This window comes from Taudactylus pleione, unplaced genomic scaffold (genome assembly GCF_031769625.1).
Source record: "Taudactylus pleione unplaced genomic scaffold, aTauple2 ptg000112l, whole genome shotgun sequence".
Lineage (NCBI taxonomy): Eukaryota > Metazoa > Chordata > Amphibia > Anura > Myobatrachidae > Taudactylus > Taudactylus pleione.
Window position 1 is genome coordinate 1,156,075 of NW_028284514.1, and position 25,477 is coordinate 1,181,551.

A 25,477-nucleotide genomic window follows, 5' to 3' on the forward strand; every position below is an offset into this window, starting at 1 on the left:
CCAACACTCTATCATGTGTGTAACGCTACATTGCTGTAACAGAGCTTGTGGTCCGATCACCCCATAATTCGGATGATTTTGTTAGGACTCACTGTGTAATTTCAGACTAATTCTCACAAGTGTGTGTGTTTCAGATGAAGGAATTCTCAAATAGAATGAAACAACAGCGAATTTATCGCACACTCGTGGGAGAGACAGAGATCAGGGTTTTCACTCTATATAGTTTGAATACAGGGATCACAAACAAAATCACGATACTGATCACACAAAATAACAAGACTTGGCTTGCGGTGCAGGATAACTAGATAGCGGGCAAGACTCACAGTGCAGGATAACATGATAACTGGCTTGGTTTGCAGTGCAGGGTAACAAGATATCTGCTTGACACACAGGGTCTGACTCAGCTTTGGGAATAGAGGGGGAGATGTAAGAAGCTCAGGAGCGCTTCTACCCGATGTATGATCAGGAGTTTGGTGAAGGAGCGCTTCTACCCGATGTATGATCGGGAGTTTGGTGAAGGAGCGCTTCTACCCGATGTATGATCGGGAGTTTGGTGAAGGAGCGCTTCTACCCAATGTATGATCGGGAGTTTGGTGAAGGAGCGCTTCTACCCAATGTATGATCGGGAGTTTGGTGAAGGAGCGCTTCTACCCGATGTATGATCGGGAGTTTGGTGAAGGAGCGCTTCTACCTGATGTATGATCGGGAGTTTGGCGAAGGAGCGCTTCTACCCGATGTATGATCGGGAGTTTGGCGAAGGAACGCTTCTACCCGGCCGGGACTGAGACAGAGCACATCAGCACCAGGCTGATGCGCTGTGGTCTCTAGCAGGGAGCGCCGGGAGGCCGATGAGATGTTTATACATCTCATCAATAGTGCTTTCTGCTTTGCCTCGGTAAAGAGGCGAAGCAGGAGGCGATATAGTGGCATGTTAAGTGCCACTATATTACATCTACCCCAGAGTGAGAATCAGCATAACGTTTTTGCATGTAGGGTAAATACTGGCTGCTTTTGCATGTAGCCCACAAATACTGCACAGCTTTATTATTACACTGCACTTTAGATGTGAAGCTGAATCAGGCCCTCAGTTCAGTATAACAAGGTAGCCAGCTTGGCTTGCAGGGTAGGATAACAATATAGTTGGCTTGGCTCACAGTGCAGTATAACCTAACAGCAGGCTCGGCTGACAGTGCAGGATAACCAGATAGCAGGCTAGGCTGATAGGTTACTTACTGAGCATGCCCAAAATGATGGGAAAATGGCCTCTGTGACCATTTTCCAGGCGATTTTGACAGCGCTGATACCGGCACTGACATGGGACTCCGGCGGCGGAGTGGTAAGTATTAAAAATATGGGTGTGTGTGGCCCCCCTGGATTCAGGGCCTGTGTGCCCCGCACACCCTGAACCCACTATAGAAACGCCCCTGTAGACAGAGCAGACATAAATGGCCAGTGCACAGGTGTAGCCCGCAGCTGCTTGACTAGGTAATCACAGGCTACAGGATAATAGACTAGTCAGTATGGAATATGCCAGAAAGAGAGAGTGACACCAGAGGCAGGGAGGAGGTACTGCACACATCATAATAGATTTATCAGCTAACGCATAACTGTATCTGTTTTGTGTTGTTGTCTATTAAGTGAGATTAAAGATGGGTACAGCTGGGTATCGATATTTTGGACGATTTGCCCGATTCAGACGGATTGGAATTACAAATCGTTCAAATCGTCAAGTGTGTACGCACAATGCGTGCTCCCGCGTCATGATTCCTCACATCTTCAGGTCATCCATACATGTAGCTCAATCTGACAATTTCGTCATCAATTTACAGCAAATCATGCTGTGTGTGCGCACTACCGGACAACCAGGTGATATGTTAATATTATATAGTTACAATTAAATGATCGTCACTGCCTGCAATGTACAGCACAGGTTACCTGGGCAATACGTCACTGCCTGCAATGTACAGCACAGGTTACCTGGACAATACGTCACCGCCTGCAATGTACAGCACAGGTTACCTGGACAATACGTCACCGCCTGCAATGTACAGCACAGGTTACCTGGACAATACGTCACTGCCTGCAATGTACAGCACAGGTTACCTGGACAATACGTCACCGCCTGCAATGTACAGCACAGGTTACCTGGACAATACGTCACCGCCTGCAATGTACAGCACAGGTTACCTGGACAATACGTCACCGCCTGCAATGTACAGCACAGGTTACCTGGACAATACGTCACCGCCTGCAATGTACAGCACAGGTTACCTGGACAATACGTCACCGCCTGCAATGTACAGCACAGGTTACCTGGACAATACGTCACCGCCTGCAATGTACAGCACAGGTTACCTGGACAATACGTCACCGCCTGCAATGTACAGCACAGGTTACCTGGGCAATACGTCACCGCCTGCAATGTACAGCACAGGTTACCTGGGCAATACGTCACTGCCTGCAATGTACAGCACAGGTTACCTGGACAATACGTCACTGCCTGCAATGTACAGCACAGGTTACCTGGGCAATACGTCACTGCCTGCAATGTACAGCACAGGTTACCTGGGCATACGTCACTGCCTGCAATGTACAGCACAGGTTACCTGGGCAATACGTCACTGCCTGCAATGTACAGCACAGGTTACCTGGGCATACGTCACTGCCTGCAATGTACAGCACAGGTTATCTGGACAATACGTCACTGCCTGCAATGTACAGCACAGGTTATCTGGACAATACGTCACTGCCTGCAATGTACAGCACTGGTTACCTGGACAATACGTCACTGCCTGCAATGTACAGCACAGGTTATCTGGACAATACGTCACTGCCTGCAATGTACAGCACAGGTTACCTGGACAATACGTCACTGCCTGCAATGTACAGCACAGGTTACCTGGACAATACGTCACTGCCTGCAATGTACAGCACAGGTTACCTGGACAATACGTCACTGCCTGCAATGTACAGCACAGGTTACCTGGGCAATACGTCACTGCCTGCAATGTACAGCACAGGTTACCTGGGCAATAAGTCACTGCCAGCAATGTACAGCACAGGTTACCTGGACAATACGTCACTGCCTGCAATATACAGCACAGGTTACCTGGACAATACGTCACTGCCTGCAATGTACAGCACAGGTTACCTGGAGAATACGTCACTGCCTGCAATGTACAGCACAGGTTACCTGGGCAATACGTCACCGCCTGCAATGTACAGCACAGGTTACCTGGACAATACGTCACTGCCTGCAATGTACAGCACAGGTTACCTGGGTAATAAGTCACCGCCTGCAATGTACAGCACAGGTTACCTGGACAATACGTCACTGCCTGCAATGTACAGCACAGGTTACCTGGACAATACGTCACTGCCTGCAATGTACAGCACAGGTTACCTGGACAATACGTCACTGCCTGCAATGTACAGCACAGGTTACCTGGGTTATAAGTCACCGCCTGCAATGTACAGCACAGGTTACCCTGACAATACGTCACTGCCTGCAATGTACAGCACAGGTTACCTGGGCAATACGTCACTGCCTGCAATGTACAGCACAGGTTACCTGGGCATCCGTCTGATTGAAAGACGACATCACTGTGGACACAAATGTTAACATTCTTGTGAAGTCATCTCTTCTGACACTGCCCGATCCGTCAATGAGAAACACGATGTCCAGGCTGAAGACGCTGCACTCTGCGGAGAGATCAGAGAAGGCCTCAGATACAGATCATTAGTTATGTTATTACATATAAACCTCTATGGGCCAAGGATCGCTATTCTGCTGATACGCAGGCAACGCAGTTGCTAATATTAGTGGTGATATGCAAATAATTGCGATCGCAGCCTAACATAACGCATCCGTATACTTTAGCAATATAGCAAAATAATCAGTAACATTGGACCCATATGTACAGATGCACAAGTCCTGACCTTACTCCGGAATTGCTATCAGCCGCGCACGCTATGAGACCTCACGCTGTGTAGGGTATTGCAGTGGCTAATTTCTGCACACCCCTGACATGGCATGAGAACGCACTAACACGCCTGTGATCAGCCCGTCACCCCCAAATGGCGCTTCGTGTCAATCACTCTGCGATGGGTCTGCGTGGCCGCTGAGATTGCAGTCCCGGTTGCAGTGCCTGGTTCGCGCACTCGCACTGTGTTGTGTACTCATGCGCAGAACGCAAAAAACAGCCGATTGCGTGTGTATTAGCAACTGCGATCTAAGCTGCGTCAGACCCTGTATCTGGGAAATAAAGTTGTGTTGTACATAGTCTAGAATATTTTTTTGGGCTGTAATTATAGAAAAAATATGTTGTAAGCTAAATATAGCACATTGGTATAAAAAAGAAAAAAGTACGGAGCGCGGTCTCAAACAAGTGGTGAAAAATGTAAAAATATTTAATCATATAATTGCAAAGATCATGTGAATGCATACAGTACATAGACATAAATAATATCAATTCAAATATAAATCCAAATATGAGACGTCTGTTAGATTAGATAAAACATATGACAAATAGATCCACTAGAGATGCTGACATGAATAATTTACCTCTGTAACAGCCTGAAGGACAGACATAAAGAGTAATATACGTGTAACTGGTTACATTATATAGGCACTAATAGCAACAATTGTTATAATATCCAAAACAGTAACAGTGACACAATTTCACTCTGTGGAACGATAGAAATTTCCATTGGAAACATGTACTCTCCTCTCACTTGGGGCTCTATTTATTATCATTATTTTTACTAAAATCAACTGATAATGGCTGTTTTGTGTTGTCACACCCTTATCACATTATGTTAGTGTCACCTGTAGTTATTACAGGGTAGAATTCGTAAAATTCTGTGCTCCAACCCCTAAGTATCACTTATTTTTAGTAAAGCAGATCGCATTTCCCATAACTGTAATGGGAAATGTGATCTGACCAAAGTTACTAAAGATAAAATGTGAAAAAATACCGGGAAAGCTCTGTGATAATAACGTCACCTGGAGGTGGCGTTATCCAGGGTCTCCCCCAGTTACCGGCCTCCTGCCCTGCTCTAACGGGGAGAGCAGAGCCCGGAGCCGGCCCAAGTGATCAGCTGTGTGGTCTAAACAGACCCCCACACTAATCACTGCCACACACCACACGCTGATCACTGCTACACACACCACACACTGATCACTGCTACACATACCACACGCTGATCACTGCTACACACACCACACGCTGATCACTGCTACACACACACCACACGCTGATCACTGCTACACACACCACACGCTGATCACTGCTACACACACCACACGCTGATACACTGCTACACACACCACACGCTGATCACTGCTACACACACACCACACGCTGATCACTGCTACACACACCACACGCTGATCACTGCTACACACACACCACACGCTGATCACTGCTACACACACCACACGCTGATCACTGCTACACACACCACACGCTGATACACTGCTACACACACACCACACGCTGATCACTGCCACACACACCACACGCCGATCACTGCTACACACACACCACACGCTGATCACTGCCACACACACCACACGCCGATCACTGCTACACACACCACACGCTGATCACTGCTACACACACCACACGCTGATCACTGCTACACACACCACACGCTGATCACTGCTACACACACCACACGCTGATCACTGCTACACACACCACACGCTGATCACTGCTACACACACCACACTGATCTCTGCTACACACACCACACTGATCTCTGCTACACACACCACACGCTGATCACTGCTACACACACCACACGCTGATCACTGCTACACAGACCACACGCTGATCACTGCTACACACACCACACGCTGATCACTGCTACACATACCACACGCTGATCACTGCTACACACACCACACGCTGATCACTGCTACACACACACCACACGCTGATCACTGCTACACACACACCACACGCCGATCACTGCTACACACACCACACGCTGATCACTGCTACACACACCACACGCTGATCACTGCTACACACACCACACGCTGATCACTGCTACACACACCACACGCTGATCACTGCTACACACACCACACGCTGATCACTGCTACACACACCACACGCTGATACACTGCTACACACACACCACACGCTGATCACTGCTACACACACACCACACGCTGATACACTGCTACACACCCCACACGCTGATTACTGTAAAAAATAGAAAAAAAATTGTCAAATTTTTTTTTCTTACCTGACTCCAGGGACCAGTGATCGGGCCTCCGGTCATGTCTCCCCTCCGGTCAGCTGGTCTCCCATAGTGCACTGTGGCCTGTCATCAGGTGATCAGGTCCCAGTGCAGTATGGGAGATCACCTGACCGGAGGCCCGGATCATGCAGGTAAGTGCTATTAAGGGAGGGGGGGTTGCAGGGGGGTCCATGATCGCGGGGGCGGGGCTTAATGATGGGGCATGGCTTAGTGCCGGATGGGTAGCCGTGGCGTCCATTCAGCGCATGCGCGGGCACTTTGTCACGGTATTTTTTGCGAAAATACCGTGACTAGTGTGCAGAGGGGATTTGCAGGGACAGAGCTTTATCGCAAGCTCTGTCCCTGCAAGGGATTTGTAGTAAATCCCTGTGATATTGCCTGAATTCGCAATGCAATCTGCATTCAATATGCGGATTGTAGTAAATAGAGCCCTAGGTGATCTAATGAATCACCAGGATGCCATACACTAGCAGTAAATGGAATAAATAGGGAACAAGGCAAATGCAGTCCGTCAGCGAGTAAATTAAAAAATTCCGTACACGCCAAAAAAAGTACTTAAACAATATGTAGACACTCACTGATTGATGCTTTGTTATATGTTCCATCCATGCTGTAATGGCTGAAGTCAGATTATTGCTGATCGGGCTTTCTTCTCACTGACGTGTGTGAGAGACAGCTGTACTGATCCTTTCGAGCGCTGTCTACAGATAGAGGATACCGTATGGCTACACAACTAATCCGTGCCAGCTGGTATTACCCCTCTGCTCGTACCGCTGCGTCCGTGTAGTGCATGGTACAGGGGGACTCCGGAGGCCACCCGGATAATGAGTGACCTGCGCTCAGATTGAAAGTCAGTCAGGATGTGTGGCGGGATACCCAATTAGTGATAGAGTCTGCGAGAGCAACAGAACAGACGTCTGGTGTCGTGGGCAAAGCTTGACGCGTTTCTCAGCAGTAAATCATGTGCTGTTTCATCAGAAGTAAGCCATGATCTTATCTATTCAGCTATCTTTGTATCCAATCCCATGCTTTCTAGTTTATTTAACAGTCTGCGATGTGGAACAGTGATAAAAGCCTTACTAAAGTCTAGATAAGCTGCATCTATGGCCCCCTTTATCTATTTCCTTAGTCACCCAGTCAAAAAAGTCAATAAGATTTGTTTGACATGATCTCCCCCCAGTAAATCCATGCTGTTTGGGATCCTGCAAATTGCTGGATTTGAGATAATCTAGGACTCTTTCTTATAAGAGTGTTTCCATCAATTTCCCTACTACTGATATCAGGTCACTGGTCAGTAGTCACTGGTCGGTAGTCACTGGTCGGTAGTCACTGGTCGGTAGTTGCTGCCTCTTCCTTGCTTCCACTTTTGTGCAGTGGGACAACATTTGCTTTTTCCAGTCCTCTGGAATGACTCCAGTATCTAGTGACTGGTTGAATAATTCTGTTAATGGTGTTACCAGCACCACTTTAAGCTCTTTTAGTATCCTTGGATGTTTCCCATCTGGCCCCATTGATTTATCCACTTTCAGCTTTGAGAGTTCTGTTAGGATCTTCTCCTCTGTAAATGTGCTTGTTCCTACCTCATTTTTCTGATCACACCTGCAACTTATCTGTGGCCCCTTTCCCTCTCTCTCAGTAACTGTGGCCCTTTCCCTCTCTCTCAGTACCTGTGACCCCTTTCCCTCTCTCTCAGTAACTGTGGCCCCTTTCCCTCTCTCTCAGTAACTATGGCCACAGTTCCCTCTCTCTCAGTAACTGTGGCCCCTTTCCCTCTCTCTCAGTAACTGTGACCCCTTTCCCTCTCTCTCAGTAACTGTGGCCCCTTTCCCTCTCTCTCAGTAACTGTGGCCCCTTTCCCTCTCTCTCTCAGTAACTGTGGCCCCTTTCCCTCTCTCTCAGTAACTGTGGACCCCTTTCCCTCTCTCTCAGTAACTGTGGCCCCTTTCCCTCTCTCTCAGTAACTGTGACCCCTTTCCCTCTCTCTCAGTAACTGTGGCCCCTTTCCCTCTCTCTCAGTAACTGTGGCCCCTTTCCCTCTCTCTCAGTAACTGTGGCCCCTTTCCCTCTCTCTCAGTAACTGTGGCCCCTTTCCCCCTCTCTCAGTAACTGTGGCCCCTTTCCCTCTCTCTCAGTAACTGTGGCCCCTTTCCCTCTCTCTCAGTAACTGTGGCCCCTTTCCCTCTCTCTCAGTAACTGTGGCCCCTTTCCCTCTCTCTCAGTAACTGTGGTCCCTTTCCCTCTCTCTCAGTAACTGTGGCCCCTTTCCCTCTCTCTCTCAGTAACTGTGGCCCCTTTCCCTCTCTCTCAGTAACTGTGGACCCCTTTCCCTCTCTCTCAGTAACTGTGGCCCCTTTCCCTCTCTCTCAGTAACTGTGACCCCTTTCCCTCTCTCTCAGTAACTGTGGCCCCTTTCCCTCTCTCTCAGTAACTGTGGCCCCTTTCCCTCTCTCTCAGTAACTGTGGCCCCTTTCCCTCTCTCTCAGTAACTGTGGCCCCTTTCCCTCTCTCTCAGTAACTGTGGCCCCTTTCCCTCTCTCTCAGTAACTGTGGCCCCTTTCCCCCTCTCTCAGTAACTGTGGCCCCTTTCCCTCTCTCTCAGTAACTGTGGCCCCTTTCCCTCTCTCTCAGTAACTGTGGCCCCTTTCCCTCTCTCTCAGTAACTGTGGCCCCTTTCCCTCTCTCTCAGTAACTGTGGTCCCTTTCCCTCTCTCTCAGTAACTGTGGTCCCTTTCCCTCTCTCTCAGTAACTGTGGTCCCTTTCCCTCTCTCTCAGTAGTGATTACTGAACAAAAATAATGATTAAGATGATCAGCTCTTTCTGTTTAGTCTTTTTATTCCACCTTTTGTTTTTCTCCTTTCGCTTATATACTTAAAAAAAGTTTTGCCCCCTTTGCCCACTTACTGTGCCATTTTCTCCTCAGCTTTTGCCTTTGCACATCTGATTACTTTCTTAGCTTCCTTCTGTGTTACAAGATACACCTCTTTGTCCTCATTATTTTGCGTCTGCTTGTATTTCCTAAAGGCCATCTTTTTTGCTGTCTCAATACTTGCTCCCTCTTTCCCAAACCACACTGGCTTCCTTTTCCTGGTGGTTTTCCTAACCCTTTTGATACAAAGGTCTGTTGCCTTTAATATGGCACTTTTTAAATTTCCTACCTCTCCTGCTCTCCTTTCACGTTCCTCCACTCTGCCAAAGATTCGCTTATACATCTTCATAAAATCTGACACCTATGTTTTTGTATGGGGTGAGCCAGTATCTGTCTTTATTCTGAACCATACTGCTTGGTGATCACTGGATCCCAGGTTTTCACCCACTTTTACAAAAGATATTCTGTCTCCATTTGTAAATATTAAGTGTAATATGGTGTCTTTCCGAGTGGGCTCCCTCACCATTGCCCTCACCCTGCAATGACTTCAGGATGTCCCTACTTCTAGTGGAACTTGCCACAGACACCTCCCAGTTTATACTGGGTAGATTAAAATCTCCCATGATTATAACCTCTCCTTTTAACTAGCAAAATAGCCTTTGGGGGGGAGGGTCTGCAAGTATGGGGGAGGTGTATTTTTGATGCTTTTTAATGCTTGACATTTAAATATGCTTGCACCCATTTTCAAGTACCCCAAATTTGATGGTACTACTTATTTTGGCCAAAAAAGTTGTTAAATGCTATTCATCACCACTGTCCCAAAGATGCTAAATAGCACCTATTGAGACCATTCAAAGACCCCAAATACCTCTTGCAGGAGTACTCATAGTGAACCCCCATGTCAGAGCAGCTTTTAGGGGCTGATTTTCCCAAAAATGACAGGACTTAGGTGATTTTGTTTCCCTCGGTCTCGTTTTTGAACATTTGAAATTGAATACGGGGATACGCGGGGGCGCGCGCGATAACTTTTCAATGCCAAAAGCTCGATGATGGTGAAAAGGCAGACTTTTTGCTTCAAATTGACTACGGCCCAAAGTCTCTGCCTGCTTCTCTGCAAGTCTATCACCGGCTCCAGCCTGGCTTGGCTGCCACAGCTATACAGACACAGTCAGTCGTGGTAGCTTTCCCTTTATCCTACAGGTATAGGCCCTGGCTTCCTCTTAGCTGCTTTTACATCGCACAGTCTGAGAGGTTTGTGGTCCCTCCTGCCTCCTGTAGGTCCGGACACAGACCTCCTGGCCCCCAATAGCTTGGCTTAGCTCCAAAAGGCTCTCTGGCTGCCACAGTCCCACATAGACTATCTCCAATTGCAGCCTTACTGGTCTCTGCCTTCTCATCAGCCCACACCTGAGCTCTCTCCACAACGCAGCCATTACACATCTTCCCAGAATCCTTTTCTCCTCTGTGTGGGTGGATCTCTGCTGCCCCACAGAGAATCTGATACTGCCACAATATATATTAGTGACAAAAGCACTGGTAAGGTTATACACCACAGGAGATATATTTGTCCCAGGTTTGTGACTTATATGTATTAAAACCCAAAGAAAATTTCTGTGATTGCAAAATGGACTTGATAAATATTTGGGCTTTAGTTAAAGCCGGATAAGGGTTCCTTGGGTTATGGATGGAGAGTGAGGGTGGGCTCCAACCATTCTGCCCATTTCAGGTCTTCAGCCTGAAAACAGGCTATTTAGTACTTGCACCTGTAAGAGGTTGATAAAAGTATGTCAGAGATTTTACTCAGTGTCTTACTACCTGGGGAAATAGGCAGCAGGCCTGTTAAGAGACATTGTGATTCAATGACCATGAGTACTGTGCAAATTCCTATGTTTGTGGTACTACCACTGATGACAGAGGGAACCTGTGTGTTTAGTTAGAACGCAGATGGGTTAGGATTTGTTTCAGGTTTTTCTTTTACTGCACAATAAACTAGCTTTGGCCAAGTGCACGGAAAACCTGGACTGGAGTTATGTTTCCTGGCTGCCATGTGTTTGGAAGTGCCCATCTACCCCAGGAGACGGCACGCCTACCTTGATCTTATCACAATTGGTGGAGAATGCGGGCAACACACTAACATTGCATCCTTAGTAAAAAAAAGTTTAATATTTAAAGTGTTGAGGAAAATCTGAGGCAACAAAAATTACTTATTGATGAACTTCGCAAGCAACAGCGCCAAAACCACGAGGCCTTAAAGAGTTGTTACAGCTTCTAGCAGCCATGTCCGGAAATGCTTCCACCGATGTTCCAAGTAGCTCTCACTCCATATGTGCAAGTCATTTCCTGTAAAAGATGACCCTGAGAGATGATGTTGAAGCTTATCTAACCACTTTTGAAAGAACAGGTGAGAGAGAGAGTTGGCCTAAAGATAAGTGGGCAAGCCTTGTGGCACCCTTCCTGTCACAGGAACCACAAGAAGCCTATTATGACTTGTGTCTGACTGATGCTAAAGACTATGATAAATTGAAAAAATAAATCTTAACTTGGCTGGGAGTCACCTTGTTTGTTCATGCCCAATGAGTACTCTGCTGGGAATACCAAACAGAAAAGCCCCCCCGCTCTCAAATGCATGACCTCGTCCACCTCATAACAAAGTGGCTAATTGGCTTCCAGGACCCTAGATCATGGAAAGGGTTGTTATTGGTTAGATATCTCCAGTCCTTACCTACAATTCTGCACAAGTGGGTGAGCCATGCGGACCCTAAAACAACAGAAATGGGGGAGAGGAGGTACTATTAAGTGTACCCCACCAGGCCCTAGTCCCACAAAAGCGATCTCCAGTGACCACTGGTAAGACTGTTCCAGGGCAGAAGGACACAGGGCTGGGGAATGAACCTGAGAAAGTGGATTTGGAACCTGAAGGACAGCAGTGCCAGGAAGGTTCTTCTGCCGTAAAAGACTTGATAATAATAATACGATCCAATGTTTTAGATGTGCTGGTTAAGGCCATATTGCTGCTAATTGTTCGCTTACCTCTGAACCTATGTAATGTTATGTTACTTATGATGAATAGGCCCCTCTGTGATTAACATAACTAAAAAAAATTTGATGGAGGTAAATAGGCTTAGAACTCGCATGGAGTTCTACCTAATTACCAGAGGAATCCATCATTCCTTCTCTCCATAACTATCTATTCCGAAAAGCTGCCATTTTTGCGAAAATAGCTTTTCAGAAAATAGATAATTTTTCGTATCCGCTCTAACTTACTGCAGCTGTAATCAGTGCTGCGTATGCACTGTTACATTCACAAAAGCAGTGTATGCTAGCACTGATTACAGCTGCGGTAATTCTGTCCCCCCAATCCCACCTCCTCCGCTCCCCTCCCCCAACTACCTGGCCGCCTGTCACAGGCTGCAGCTGTGGACCCCGACCTTCCGCCGAAGAGGAGAAGAATTTTTCTATTTACATTTCACTGTTTTTTGTTTTTAACTTTACTGTGTTCTGCCGTGAGAACAAACAGCAGCAGCCAGACTCAGAGGAAGGACCAGGGTGTGACAGAGGGAGCTGAGGAGGACCTGCTCACGCTAAAAGCAGGTAAGTATATCCTGCTATACGCCAACTGAGAGTGGCGTATAGTAACACCATCAAATTCCAAAAATACATAATTTTTGGAATTTGATGAATAGCCTAATTTCTACATCCCCATACTAATGTACTAATGTATGGGGAGTGTGGAAATTAACGCAAACGGACTTAACCAGGAGATATCAGTGATATCTCCTGTGTTGTGTGTTAATGAATACTAAAAAAATGGTAATTAAGGAAAATGTCCATGTGTTGATAAATAGCCCCAGAATGTCTTTCTTTGCTCAGTTAGCATGCACTACAGACCAACAGGTAAGCAAATGCGTATAGTCTCTACAGAATGCAAATGGGTAGAGGCTCTGTTACTCTTAGCAAATCCGAATGGGTGAACCCTTTAAAATATAAGGGAAAAACTGTTGGTGTGACTTGCATACATGGGGATACTCGGTATTATGTTAATGTGGAAGTGAACATATAAAGGCAGTGTGGTTCCATTGTAGTACCTGTGGGTTTGGTTCATGGTTTGATACATGATGCAATATTGGGGAAAGATTTTGCCCACTCCTGGAAGCTGTGATGTGTTACAGAAGTGTATGACCCAGATCCATTTGAAGATGTTACTGATGATGTTACAAACATGATTTGGGAGCCAGAGAATGATGAGAGCATTAGTTGGGCACCGGATGATATAGATAAAACCACTGAGAGAATTTTACAGAAACTTTTCTGGCCCGGGGTCCATAAAGAGGTATCTGAATATTGTGCATCTTGCCCTGAATGTCAGTATTATGCTCCAAGGCCACATTTTATAAATCCGCTTGCCTGTTCCCTATTTGGTTGGACCTCTAATAAACTCTGCCGGGGGCCATCAATATGTTTTGGTGATAATTAATTATGCTACCAGATAACCGGAAGTGATACCTCTGTACAATACATCTACAGAGATCATTGCTAGAGAACTAGCACATGTCTTTAGTAGATTGGAGATACATAAGGGAATCCAGACTGATCAGGGTTCCCCATTTATGTCTAAAATCATGAAAGAGTTTTGCTGCCTATTTACAATGACTCAGCTAAGAACCTCTGTGTATCACCCCCAGACTGATGGGTTAGTGGAGAGGTTTAATAAAACTTTAAAAAACATGCTACAGAAAGTGGAGGATAAAGATGGAAGAGAGTAGAATTATTTGCTACCTTATTTATTATTGGCCATTAGAGAGGTTCTCCAATCCTGCAGGGGGTTTTCACCCTTTGATAAGTTGTACAGAAGACACCCAAGGGGGTTGCTGGACATTGCAAATGAGACATGGGAAGGAAAGAACAGTCCTTATGAAACTGTTATTGAGCAGGTTTCTCAAAAGCAGAAAAGAATTGCTGCAGTGGTGCCGATAGTGAGAGAGCACTTGGAACAGGTTCAACAGGCACAGCAGAGGGTATACAACCACAATTCCCAGTAACGTGTCTGTGCTCCTGGGGACAGCGTGCTTGTTCTGATTCCCACAGTAGAAAGTACATTTTTGGCTAAGTGGAAAGGACCCTTTGAAATTACAGAAAAAGTGGGGGAGGTTAATTATAAAGTTTAGCAGCCTGGGAAAAGAAAGCCAGAACAGATATACCATGTAAATCTTATAAAATCTTGGAAAAATAGAGTAGCTCTGTCATCCATCCCAGTCCCTCCAGTACCCTCAGTAAAATTGGTTCCTGAAGTTACAATAGCAAAAACCCTCTCCACTGTTCAAAAGCAGGAGGATAAAGAATTTCTTGTAAGAAATAAGAGTTTTGTTTTCTGACATACAGTACTGTACCAAGTAAAACAACAGTCATTAAACATGACACAATCACTGACCCAGGGATTAAAGTCAACCTAAAGCCCTATAGAATCCCAGGAGCCCAACGGGAATCAAGGCCTGATTCAGAGGCACTCGCAAAAAGCGAGCGCTCGCTCTGAATCAGGACGGGCGCTGGTTTTTTTTGGTCGCGACCATCGGGCTTGCGACGAGACCCTTGTGGTAGGGTTTTGTGGCCGCAAGCCCCATAGAGCTTCTGGCTCTAATAGAGCAGGAAGCTCTCTCACTGACATCACTGGTGATGTCAGTGGGGCCGCCCACAAATGGCAGGCGTTTGCTTGGGAATGCCTCCATTTGTGAAGCCACCCTCCGGCTACACCTACAAAACGGGGTGAGCTGTCGAACAACTTCGACAGCCCCCCTTTTTGTAGTGAGCCACGGAGCGAGTGCTTTTTGCGCTCGCTCCAGGGCTCGCGCACATGCAGTGCACATGCCAAGCGTGCGCACTGGGCCACCATCGACCCGCTTGCGAGCGCTATGCGCTTGCGAGCGGGTCTGAATCAGGCCCTTGGTGTCCAATGAAATTAATAAAATGTCAGAGTTAGATGTAATTGAGGAGTCACACAGTGAGTAATAAATCCCCATTGTGCTCATCCCAAAACCTGATGGGAGTTTGCACTTCTGCAATGATTTCAGTAAGTTGAATAATGTGTCTAAGTTTGATGCTTACCCAATACCTCGGGTGGATGAACTTATTGAAATACTAGGAATGTCCAGGTACTTAACCACTCTAGACTTACAAAAAGGGTATTGGCAAGTGTCATCAGCAGGTAATGCCAAAGAAAATACAGTTTTGTCTGCACCAGACGAATTGTTCCAATATAAGATGTTGTCATTTAGGTTATATGGGGCACCTGCCATATGTTAAAGGATGATGGATATAATTCTAAGGCCCCATATACAGTATGCTGGATGTTGTAGTTATCTATAGTCCTGACTGGAAGTCTCATTTACTCAGAGTACCAGCAGTGTTGGACTCCATCCATAATTCAGGATTAACAGCCAACCCCCAAAAATGTTGTTTAGGGATGGAAGAAGTAAAGTATCTTGGATACACCATTGGCAGAGGTTTGATAAAGCACCTACTTAATAAAATTGAGGCAAAACAATATTGTCCATGACTCCTGAATAAGGAGCAGATAGGAGCTTTCTTAGGGATGACAGAGTTATACCCACATTTGCCACCATTGCTGTCCCACTAATTGACCTTACCAAGGGCAAACAGAAAGTTATGGTTAAATGTAATCCTGAAGCAGAAAAGACTTTTCAGGAGTAGAAGGTCGCTTTGTGCACCCAACCAGTTCTGATGTTACCTGATTTTAACAGGGAATTTGTGGTGCAAACTGATGCATCAGATGTAGAGATATGAGCAGTCCTGTCCCAGAACATAGAGGGTGAACAGCATCCTCTTATTTATTTAAGCAGAAAGTTGAAAGTCCATGAGAGAAACTATGAGAGTCGAAAAAGAAGAACTGGAAATCAAATGGGCATTAGAAACTCTCAGGTACTATCTATTGGGAAGGTAATTCAGGTTGACACTGAAAAAGAAATATATATATATTTTGAGCCACCTTCGACAAAATACCGGAAGGCTGCTCAAAAGGGAGTATGCCATTTCCCTTAAAGCTAAAAAATAGCTACAAACAAGAACTAGATTATGGAGCGCCACTATCCCAAATACTAAAAAATTTAAAAATGCAACTCACGGTTCCTAATAATACTACTTATTATTAATTCAGTCTTACACAATATGAAAGGTAAAAAATATATGCATCTGTTCACTTCAATTGAAAGTTTATCCAAGTAAGGATAGCACACAGTAATTACAGTCATAACACACAATTGTTACTCTGTGAAAAGAAAAAAAATTGACACATTATAATCAAACTTCGATCCCTTATTGATATCACCAAGTTTGTTATAATGTTTCAACTGAATTGGCACTGATCATGATCCTTAAAATGGATGTCTAAGGATAAAGAGAGCATTGGGAGAATAACAAGATGGTTCTTGGGATTACAAAACTTTAAATGTTCAGTGGAACACAGGCCAGGAAGCCACCTGGCCAATGCAGACGCTTTGTCTTGTATTCTTGTTTGGGGGCTGCAGTTATTTCACCCCACAGAATGAAACAAAGGGGGAGATATGCGATAGTAGCACTGGTAAGGATATACCCGGGAGATATATTTATCCCAGGTTTCTGACCTATATGTATTAACACCCCAGAAAAATGTCTGTGATTGCAAAACGGACTTGATAAATGTTTGGGCTTCAGTAAAAGATGGATAAGGGTTCCTTGGGTCATGGATGGAGAGTGAAGGCGGGCTCCATCCATTAGGCCCATTTTTAAGAACAGGTTAATTAGTACTGGCACCTCTAAGATGCTAATTAAAGTGTGTAAGTGCTACAGGCTGCACTCTCAGGCCCGTTGCTAAGAGACTAGGATGCCGGGCTGCTACAACGCGAGGTCCTCCTTCCTGGCTGCTCTGTCATCTCCACCATGTCCTGATTGGATCCCTCTCCTATTTCACCTCTTCTGATTCTCTGCTTGGGTGCCGGATATAGCGTTCATTATGTGTCTTCCGGTTCCGTGTGTGGAGATCATTCTCGTGGTGTGTTCCAGTCTCTCCTGTCAGTGTTTTTTCTCTTCAGTCTCAGCTGCACTGTGGCATCTAAGTGGACTTCAGATTATATCCGTTGCGGAAGTCCCAGCCACACTGCAGTGTCTAAGAGGATGTTAGTTACCAACCTTACAGCTGTCTCAGCTGCACTGCTGCATCTGCGTGGACTATATTTTATCATATCATGGCTGTCTCAGCCGCATCCCAGCCAAGTACACATCAGCCCTCAATGCTGCAACTTGGCCACAAGGCCACATCCCAGCCAAGTACACATCATCCCCCAACACTGCAACTCGGCCACATGGCCACATCCCAGACAAGTACACATCATCCCCAACACTGCAACTCGGCCACAGGGCCACATCCCAGACAAGTACACATCAGCCCCCAACACTGCAACTCGGCCACATGGCCACATCCCAGCCAAGTACACATCAGCCCCCAACACTGGAACTCGGCAACATGGCCACATCCCAGCCAAGTACACATAAGCCCAAAAGGCTGACACTCAGCCACAAGGCCACATCCCAGCCAAGTACACATCAGCCCTCAATGCTGCAACTTGGCCACAAGGCCACATCCCAGCCAAGTACACATCATCCCCCAACACTGCAACTGGGCCACAAGACCACATCCCAGCCAAGTACACATCAGCCCTCAAGGCTGCAACTTGGTCACTGGCTGCATAGATTCCTTAGTCCTAGAATAGGTAATGATTTGCACTAAGACTATCCACTTCATTTTAATTCAGCTATACTAAAAGTTCTCCCCAAGCCTGATAGAGACCTCTAGTTGCCTGGATCCTATAGACCCATTACCACTTTAAACTTGTACCTCTCATAAAGATTCTTGCAGAAAGGCTGAAAATAATCTTCCCTCATATCATCCACTCAGATTACACGGGTTTATATACTGTAGTGTCATCACTCAGCTGTTTTATCTGCCATACATCACACTAACAATATGGATGTCTCTACCCCAACCTAATATTGTCCCTAGATGCCAAAAAGGCATTTGATTGTTAGTCCAACTAATCTCAAATACACTCTAATGGCCACCTCCATTCATCCATTGCTATACAGAAAGGAACCTGTCAGAGTTGTCACCTTTTCCATCTCCTCTTTGCGATTGTATTGGATACCATCGCCATAGCTCTAAATAGCTCCCCTATTTGTGGAGTTTGCATTCTCTGCTGATCTGAGAGTATTTCTCTTTGCAGACAATATGCTGCTACCTGTACTCCTCTCTGATTTACCTTCTTCACCCCTTAAGCATTACAAATCATATAATCTTTAAGTTCATATTTAGGATAGAAGATCAAAGTTTCCAATTTGAAGTCCTCCCTATTGGAAACTTAATACTCCACCTCACCTCACTCCCTGACTTACTGGCATTCAGAGAGCCCTCCACACAAATCAAATATCTGAATATCCAGATTCAGATCTCTCTCTCTCTCTCAATAAAAAAAAAAAATTAAATTACAATAATAATTAGATATTTGAGGTTCGGTTTTCCTGTAATACAAACACACCCAAAATTAGGGGTTCTGAGTTGAATTGAGTCCCAGTTCAGAATCACTTTGGGGTTTTGAGTAGAACTAAGTCCCGGCTCGGGTCTTCTTGCAATTCAGAAATCGGATTTACAAATTGATCTCGAGTTTCGGATTGCATGTCCAAATTACATGATTTTAGCTGTTTTATAACTTTTTTTGATCGATTTTTAAAGAATCCAAAAATGAACCGAAACCTGATCAAAACCAAAACAGTTGAGGGTGATGAATTAGAAAGAACCAATACCAAAAAACAGGGATCTGCACACAACTCTAATTATAATATACCATATATCCCCATTTGGAGAAACCCCTTCTTCCCTCCCTTTCTAACAAATTCTATATTTTTACATTGGCAGGATAAGGGACTCGCACTCACAACTAAAGTTTTTTTACCCTGGAGGCATGATACTCCAATTATCTGATCTTAAACAATGCTTCCACTTACCCCATCAACATATTTACATGTACTTACAGGTTACACATTATTTCCTCAATTCAGTCCCTCTAACTTTGCTGCCTTCTTTCTCTAACCCTTTACTTTGCATATTGATGCAATTTACCCCGCTTCCCTTAGGACAAGTTGTTAGAAGCTTGGTTGACTGATAATCCCTCCTTAAAATCCATACATGATATACTGCATACCAGGAAGTACATAATCTAGAGAAGTGCGGGTCCTATTCTCAGAGAATAAACAGAGAATAATAACAAAGCGCACCTGGAATCCTATAGCAGCTTCTATATTCTCTATTTTGCAATGAGAATGAACAGTTTAAAATATAAGAAGTGCTGGTCCAAAATTAAATAGATATATAACTGTGATTGCTTGTGAAACAATAAATTCTTAATATATTTTGTATTATTTATCTGCAAGACCATTCAAATAAAAGGAAATAATAATAAATAAGGTAAAAGTAATATGATGTATGAAAGACAAAATCAAACTGAAAATGAAATAAAAATAATAAATTTAAAAATAAAAATAAATACAAATAATAATAAAAATAGAAATAATAATAATAATGTATAAATGATCGCAATGATGTTTATGCTCTTTAAGGGTCGGATGGGTGCCCGCTGCTATATTGCATTGCTGCGGGTTTCTGTCCCTACCTTTCCCTGAGACACGGGGTTCAGCTCGCTGCACGTGCCTTCAAATCCGGTGGTGACTCCGGTGCTCAGTGTTGGAGAAAACACTTGTGCTCTGTCCCGTACTGGATGCAGTGTTGGTTGCTTGCCGCTTGCTCTGGTTCGCTACCGTCCGCTTTTTCCTTCAGTCCCCTTGCTGGTTAGCTGGCCAGAATGGGGTAATGTCAAATGCTGTGTTGGTGTTTGGTAAAAAAGCTCCAACACGTTTCGTCCACGTGACGGACTTTATCAAGGAAGCTGGTCTGCCAGTCACTGTTCCCATTAGTACTCTGGGGTCTCTGGTGATTGGCTAATAGGTGCTGTTGCACCTGTGATGATTAATTACCTCATTAGGGTTCTACATTTTATTAGAAATACTTTAAAATCACCTAATGCAAGTAAATAAATACTGCTATAGGTTTAAAAACTTGTGCGATCATGTTGTAAAAAATATTAAAATGATTAAATGTATAAATTAATAGATAAATAAAATAAATAAATAAATAATAATAGTAACTGGTAAATGTAAATGATTATAAATGAATAAGTAATAAAATATAAAAATAAAAATAAATAATAGATAATAGAATAAAATAATAAAAGAATAGTTTGCAGACAATTATAAAATGAACTTTGGCTGTGGTGTCAGGACAAAATTAAAACAAAAAATAAAAAATTAAAAATTATTTTCTATCCGTCAAAAAAGAACTCGGTTCAAAATCTATATTGAGGCCCCCTGGGTGCAGGGTTTTGAGCTCATAGATCCATTGGGTTTCTTTTTTTGACATACGATGTAGATAGTTTCCTCCTCTCCAATCTTGATCCACTTTATGTATTGCCATAAATTTTAATCCTTTTGGGTCATTATTATGTTTTATGTGGAAATGGTCCGAGACACTGTGTGTTCTTAGACCTTTTCTAATATTGTTGATATGTTCATAAATTCTCATCTTCAGTTTTCTTTTTGTGCGTCCCACATACTGTAATCCACAGTCGCATTGTAATAAATATATAACCCCCTCGGTGTTGCATGTTAGATTCTGTTTCACTCTATATTCTTTATTGGTGACCTGTGACAGAAAATTCGTAACTGCTTTGGTTGATACTGTATTCATTGTGCTGCATCCTCTACAATTGTTACAGTAATAAAATCCCTTGTTACTTTTGTTGCCACTTGGTCCTGGCAGTGGAATATAGCTTGAGATTAGTGACGTTTTCAGGGTGTTTGCTCTTCTGTAGATCATTTCTGGTTTTTTACCCACAAAAAGAGGGAAGAGGGGAGGAAAACGACTGAGCAAAAAAACCAACTACAATACCAACTCTATTCTGGGGGAAGGCATATTCAATCTAAGCTCCTCCACACTCAATGAAGGGGAATTTAGCCTGTTAAGTAAAGGCTTGAAATTTGCACCACAATCAAAACCTAATAAATTCGAAATGTACATAGACCTACATAAATTTATACGCAAGGTCTGCTTAAAAAAGTACTTTGCAAAGGAACCGATCTTAAGGAATGAAGCATCAGCCCTAAGCAGTACGGATCAAGTTTTCAAACACACGCATTTTAAGCCGCAAAGTCATTTTACTCCTTACCATGTGAAAGGAGCAGGTCTGGAAACATTCCAGAAACTGGTGGAGAAGGATATTGACATGTTACCTGAAAAATCTAAAATTAAAATGAACCTAACAAAAAACAAGAAAGAAGCCTTGGAAGAATTAAGAACTAATAAGGATATCACAATAAAACCAGCAGATAAAGGCGGTGGCCTGGTCATTATGAACACTGCTGACTATAAACTTGAAACAGCTAGACTTCTTATGGACACAGAAACATACCAAAAACTAGAAATGGATCCGACAAAGAGATATAAGAAAGAACTTACAGAACTTTTAGATGAAGGTCTAGATTTAAGCATACTTACCAGAAATGAATATACCTATCTCAACACAACAGAACCCAGAATACCAGTCTTCTATCAAATCCCGAAGATTCATAAAGACAAAAGAAACCCCCCGGGACGCCCAATAGTATCAGGCATAGGATCGATCACATCCAATCTATCGGGATATGTGGACTGTTTTTTACAACCAATTGTAAGTGTACAGAAGAGTTTTATAAAAGATACAACAGCAACGCTACAGAGACTTGCAATGGTCAAGTGGAAAGACTCTTTTATACTTGTCACCTGTGATGTCAAATCACTTTATACATGCATTAGGCATGCGGATGGATGTGCCCATACTTACCATTACCTGTGCAATCAGACATTCCAAACAGTCAAGCTAATTTTATTATGAGCTGCATAGAATTTATTCTAGAACATAATTATTTCTGGTACGAGGGCAATTACTACAAACAACAGACTGGGACTGCAATGGGCAGTCGATTCGCACCAAGTTATGCGAATTTGTTTGTATCTAAATGGGAAGATGACTACATCTGGGAGAATAACCCCTACGGAACAAATATACACATGTGGACAAGGTATATAGACGATGTGCTATTAATTTGAGACGGAAGCCAAGAAGACCTGCAAAAGTTCTTGACGTACATCAACTCGAACAATTTCAACTTGGAGTTCACATCATCCTTCAGTAAGCATAGCGTTAATTTTCTGGATCTTGAAATATATATAGAAAACAACAAGATTGAAACAAGAACTTTCATAAAAGAAGTGGATTGCAACAATTATTTATTGGCGTCAAGTAATCACCATCCTCAATGGATTAGGAATATACCTGGGGGACAATTCCAAAGAATAAGAAGGACCCAGACTTCATAGTAGAAAGTAGTAAATTGAAGGAGAAATTTATGGATAGAAGCTACAACAGAGATCTACTAGAAAGCAGTCTAAAAGTAACATACAAAAAGAGTAGAAATGACCTCATTAAATACAAGAAACCAGAAGAAAACAAGATACCACAGGTTGCCTTCATTACAAAGTATAACAGTAACACCAAGTTACTAGAGAATATACTGACAAAACACTGGCATATTCTCAAGACAGACCCACTCTTAACAGAGATCATTCCAGCAAAACCAGAAATGATCTACAGAAGAGCAAACACCCTGAAAACGTCACTAATCTCAAGCTATATTCCATTGCCAGGACCAAGTGGCAACAAAAGTAACAAGGGATTTTATTACTGTAACAATTGTAGAGGATGCAGCACAATGAATACAGTATCAACCAAAGCAGTTACGAATTTTCTGTCACAGGTCACCAATAAAGAATATAGAGTGAAACAGAATCTAACATGCAACACCGAGGGGGTTATATATTTATTACAATGCGACTGTGGATTACAGTATGTGGGACGCACAAAAAGAAAACTGAAGATGAGAATTTATGAACATATTAACAATATTAGAAAAGGTCTAAGAACACATAGTGTCTCGGACCATTTCCACATAAAACATAATAATGACCCAAAAGGATTAAAATTTATGGCAATACATAAAGTGGATCAAGATTGGAGAGGAGGAAACTATCTACATCGTATGTCAAAAAAAGAAACCCAATGGATCTATGAGCTCAAAACCCTGCACCCAGGGGGCCTCAATATAGATTTTGAACTGAGTTCTTTTTTGACGGATAGAAAATAATTTTTAATTTTTAATTTTTATTTTTTGTTTTAATTTTATCCTGACACCACAGCCAAAGTTCATTTTATAATTGTCTGCAAACCATTCTTTTATTATTTTATTCTATTATCTATTATTTATTTTTATTTTTATATTTTATTACTTATTCATTTATAATCATTTACATTTACCAGTTACTATTATTATTTATTTATTTATTTTATTTATCTATTAATTTATACATTTAATCATTTTAATATTTTTTACAACATGATCGCACAAGTTTTTAAACCTATAGCAGTATTTATTTACTTGCATTAGGTGATTTTAAAGTATTTCTAATAAAATGTAGAACCCTAATGAGGTAATTAATCATCACAGGTGCAACAGCACCTATTAGCCAATCACCAGAGACCCCAGAGTACTAATGGGAACAGTGACTGGCAGACCAGCTTCCTTGATAAAGTCCGTCACGTGGACGAAATGCGTTGGAGCTTTTTTACCAAACACCAACACAGCATTTGACATTACCCCATTCTGGCCAGCTAACCAGCAATGGGACTGAAGGAAAAAGCGGACGGTAGCGAACCAGAGCAAGCGGCAAGCAACCAACACCGCATCCAGTACGGGACAGAGCACAAGTGTTTTCTCCAACACTGAGCGCCGGAGTCACCACCGGATTTGAAGGCGCGTGCAGCGAGCTGAACCCCCTGTCTCAGGGAAAGGTAGGGACAGAAACCCGCAGCACTGCAATATAGCAGCGGGCACCCATCCGACCCTTAAAGAGCATAAACATCATTGCGATCATTTATACATTATAATTATTTCTATTTTTATTATTATTTGTATTTATTTTTATTTTTAAATTTATTATTTTTATTTCATTTTCAGTTTGATTTTGTCTTTCATACATCATATTACTTTTACCTTATTTATTATTATTTCCTTTTATTTGAATGGTCTTGCAGATAAATAATACAAAATATATTAAGAATTTATTGTTTCACAAGCAATCACAGTTATACCCCTATTCTCAGAGAACTGACAACAAATGATTTAGGGGTTCCGAGTCAAATTGAGTCCAATCACTTTGGGGTTCTGAGTCATACCAAGTTCCGGTTTGGATCTTCCCGCAGTTCAGAATTCGTATTTAAAAACCGAACTCTAGTCTTAGATTACATGCTAACAGGTCAAAATGACATAATTTTAGCAGTTTTTATTTTTAAATTTTTTTAAAAATACAGATACAAAACCAAAACACGTGAGGGTGGTTTTGCAAAACCAAAGCATGAAGATGAATCCAGATCCAGATCCAAAGTCAAATCAAAAACACGGCGGTCGGTGCACATCTGTAACATACACATATTATACACATATTATACACATATTATAGAGCCGATATAACCTCAGCACGGCGCAAACATGATACCAGAAGAATCAGGCTGCTGCTTGAAATGCCACTATCCCAATGACACATCTATGAGCTGCTTTTGGGAATGTGGCAAACTTTAAATACTTTGGTTCATTGGAAATTAATTGTCACTACATCTCCAGCCTGATATTTAGGATTGCCTTTGTTCAGACTTTTATAATTGGGGCCTTGGTCCCCTCAAGATGGAAATAATTCCGCTCATCACTATTCTTACTGCTGTTGCAAAAACAAAAATCCATTTTGATTCACTAGACGAAATATACTGTTCCTACACTCAGAGGAGTGGCGTAGAACCATGGCACCCGGAGAAAGTGCGTGTCATAGCTCCCCCCCATCTTCCCTGTACTGAACTGTGCCAGTGGGGTATGGCCAGCCTGCGGGGGAATACTGAAGCAAAGAGAAAAACAAAGCAGCAAACAGTGGCAGTATCCCCCTCAATACTTTAAATAGCAAAGCAGTGAGTTTTTGTAAACTCATACCTTAAAATTGAAGTTTAGGATTGTACCTCAGATGTGTCACTTTTAAGTCCATTGAAGCACAATGAATGAATGAGGAGAGAAGGAGGGAGGGGATTAGAGAGGAAACTGCCGAT

The 25,477-nt window shown here is 43.2% G+C and overlaps 1 protein-coding gene across 1 annotated transcript in view; it reads right to left on the bottom strand.

Annotated features, from left to right (window-relative positions):
- Window positions 1-25,477, bottom strand: part of LOC148525140 (integrin alpha-M-like) — a 130,014-nt gene that overhangs the window by 99,790 nt on the left and 4,747 nt on the right. The window contains exon 2 of the mRNA XM_088471174.1: window positions 3,572-3,702. Coding sequence (XP_088327300.1) covers window positions 3,572-3,702 — 131 coding nt within the window. The remainder of the gene's footprint in view (window positions 1-3,571; window positions 3,703-25,477) is intronic.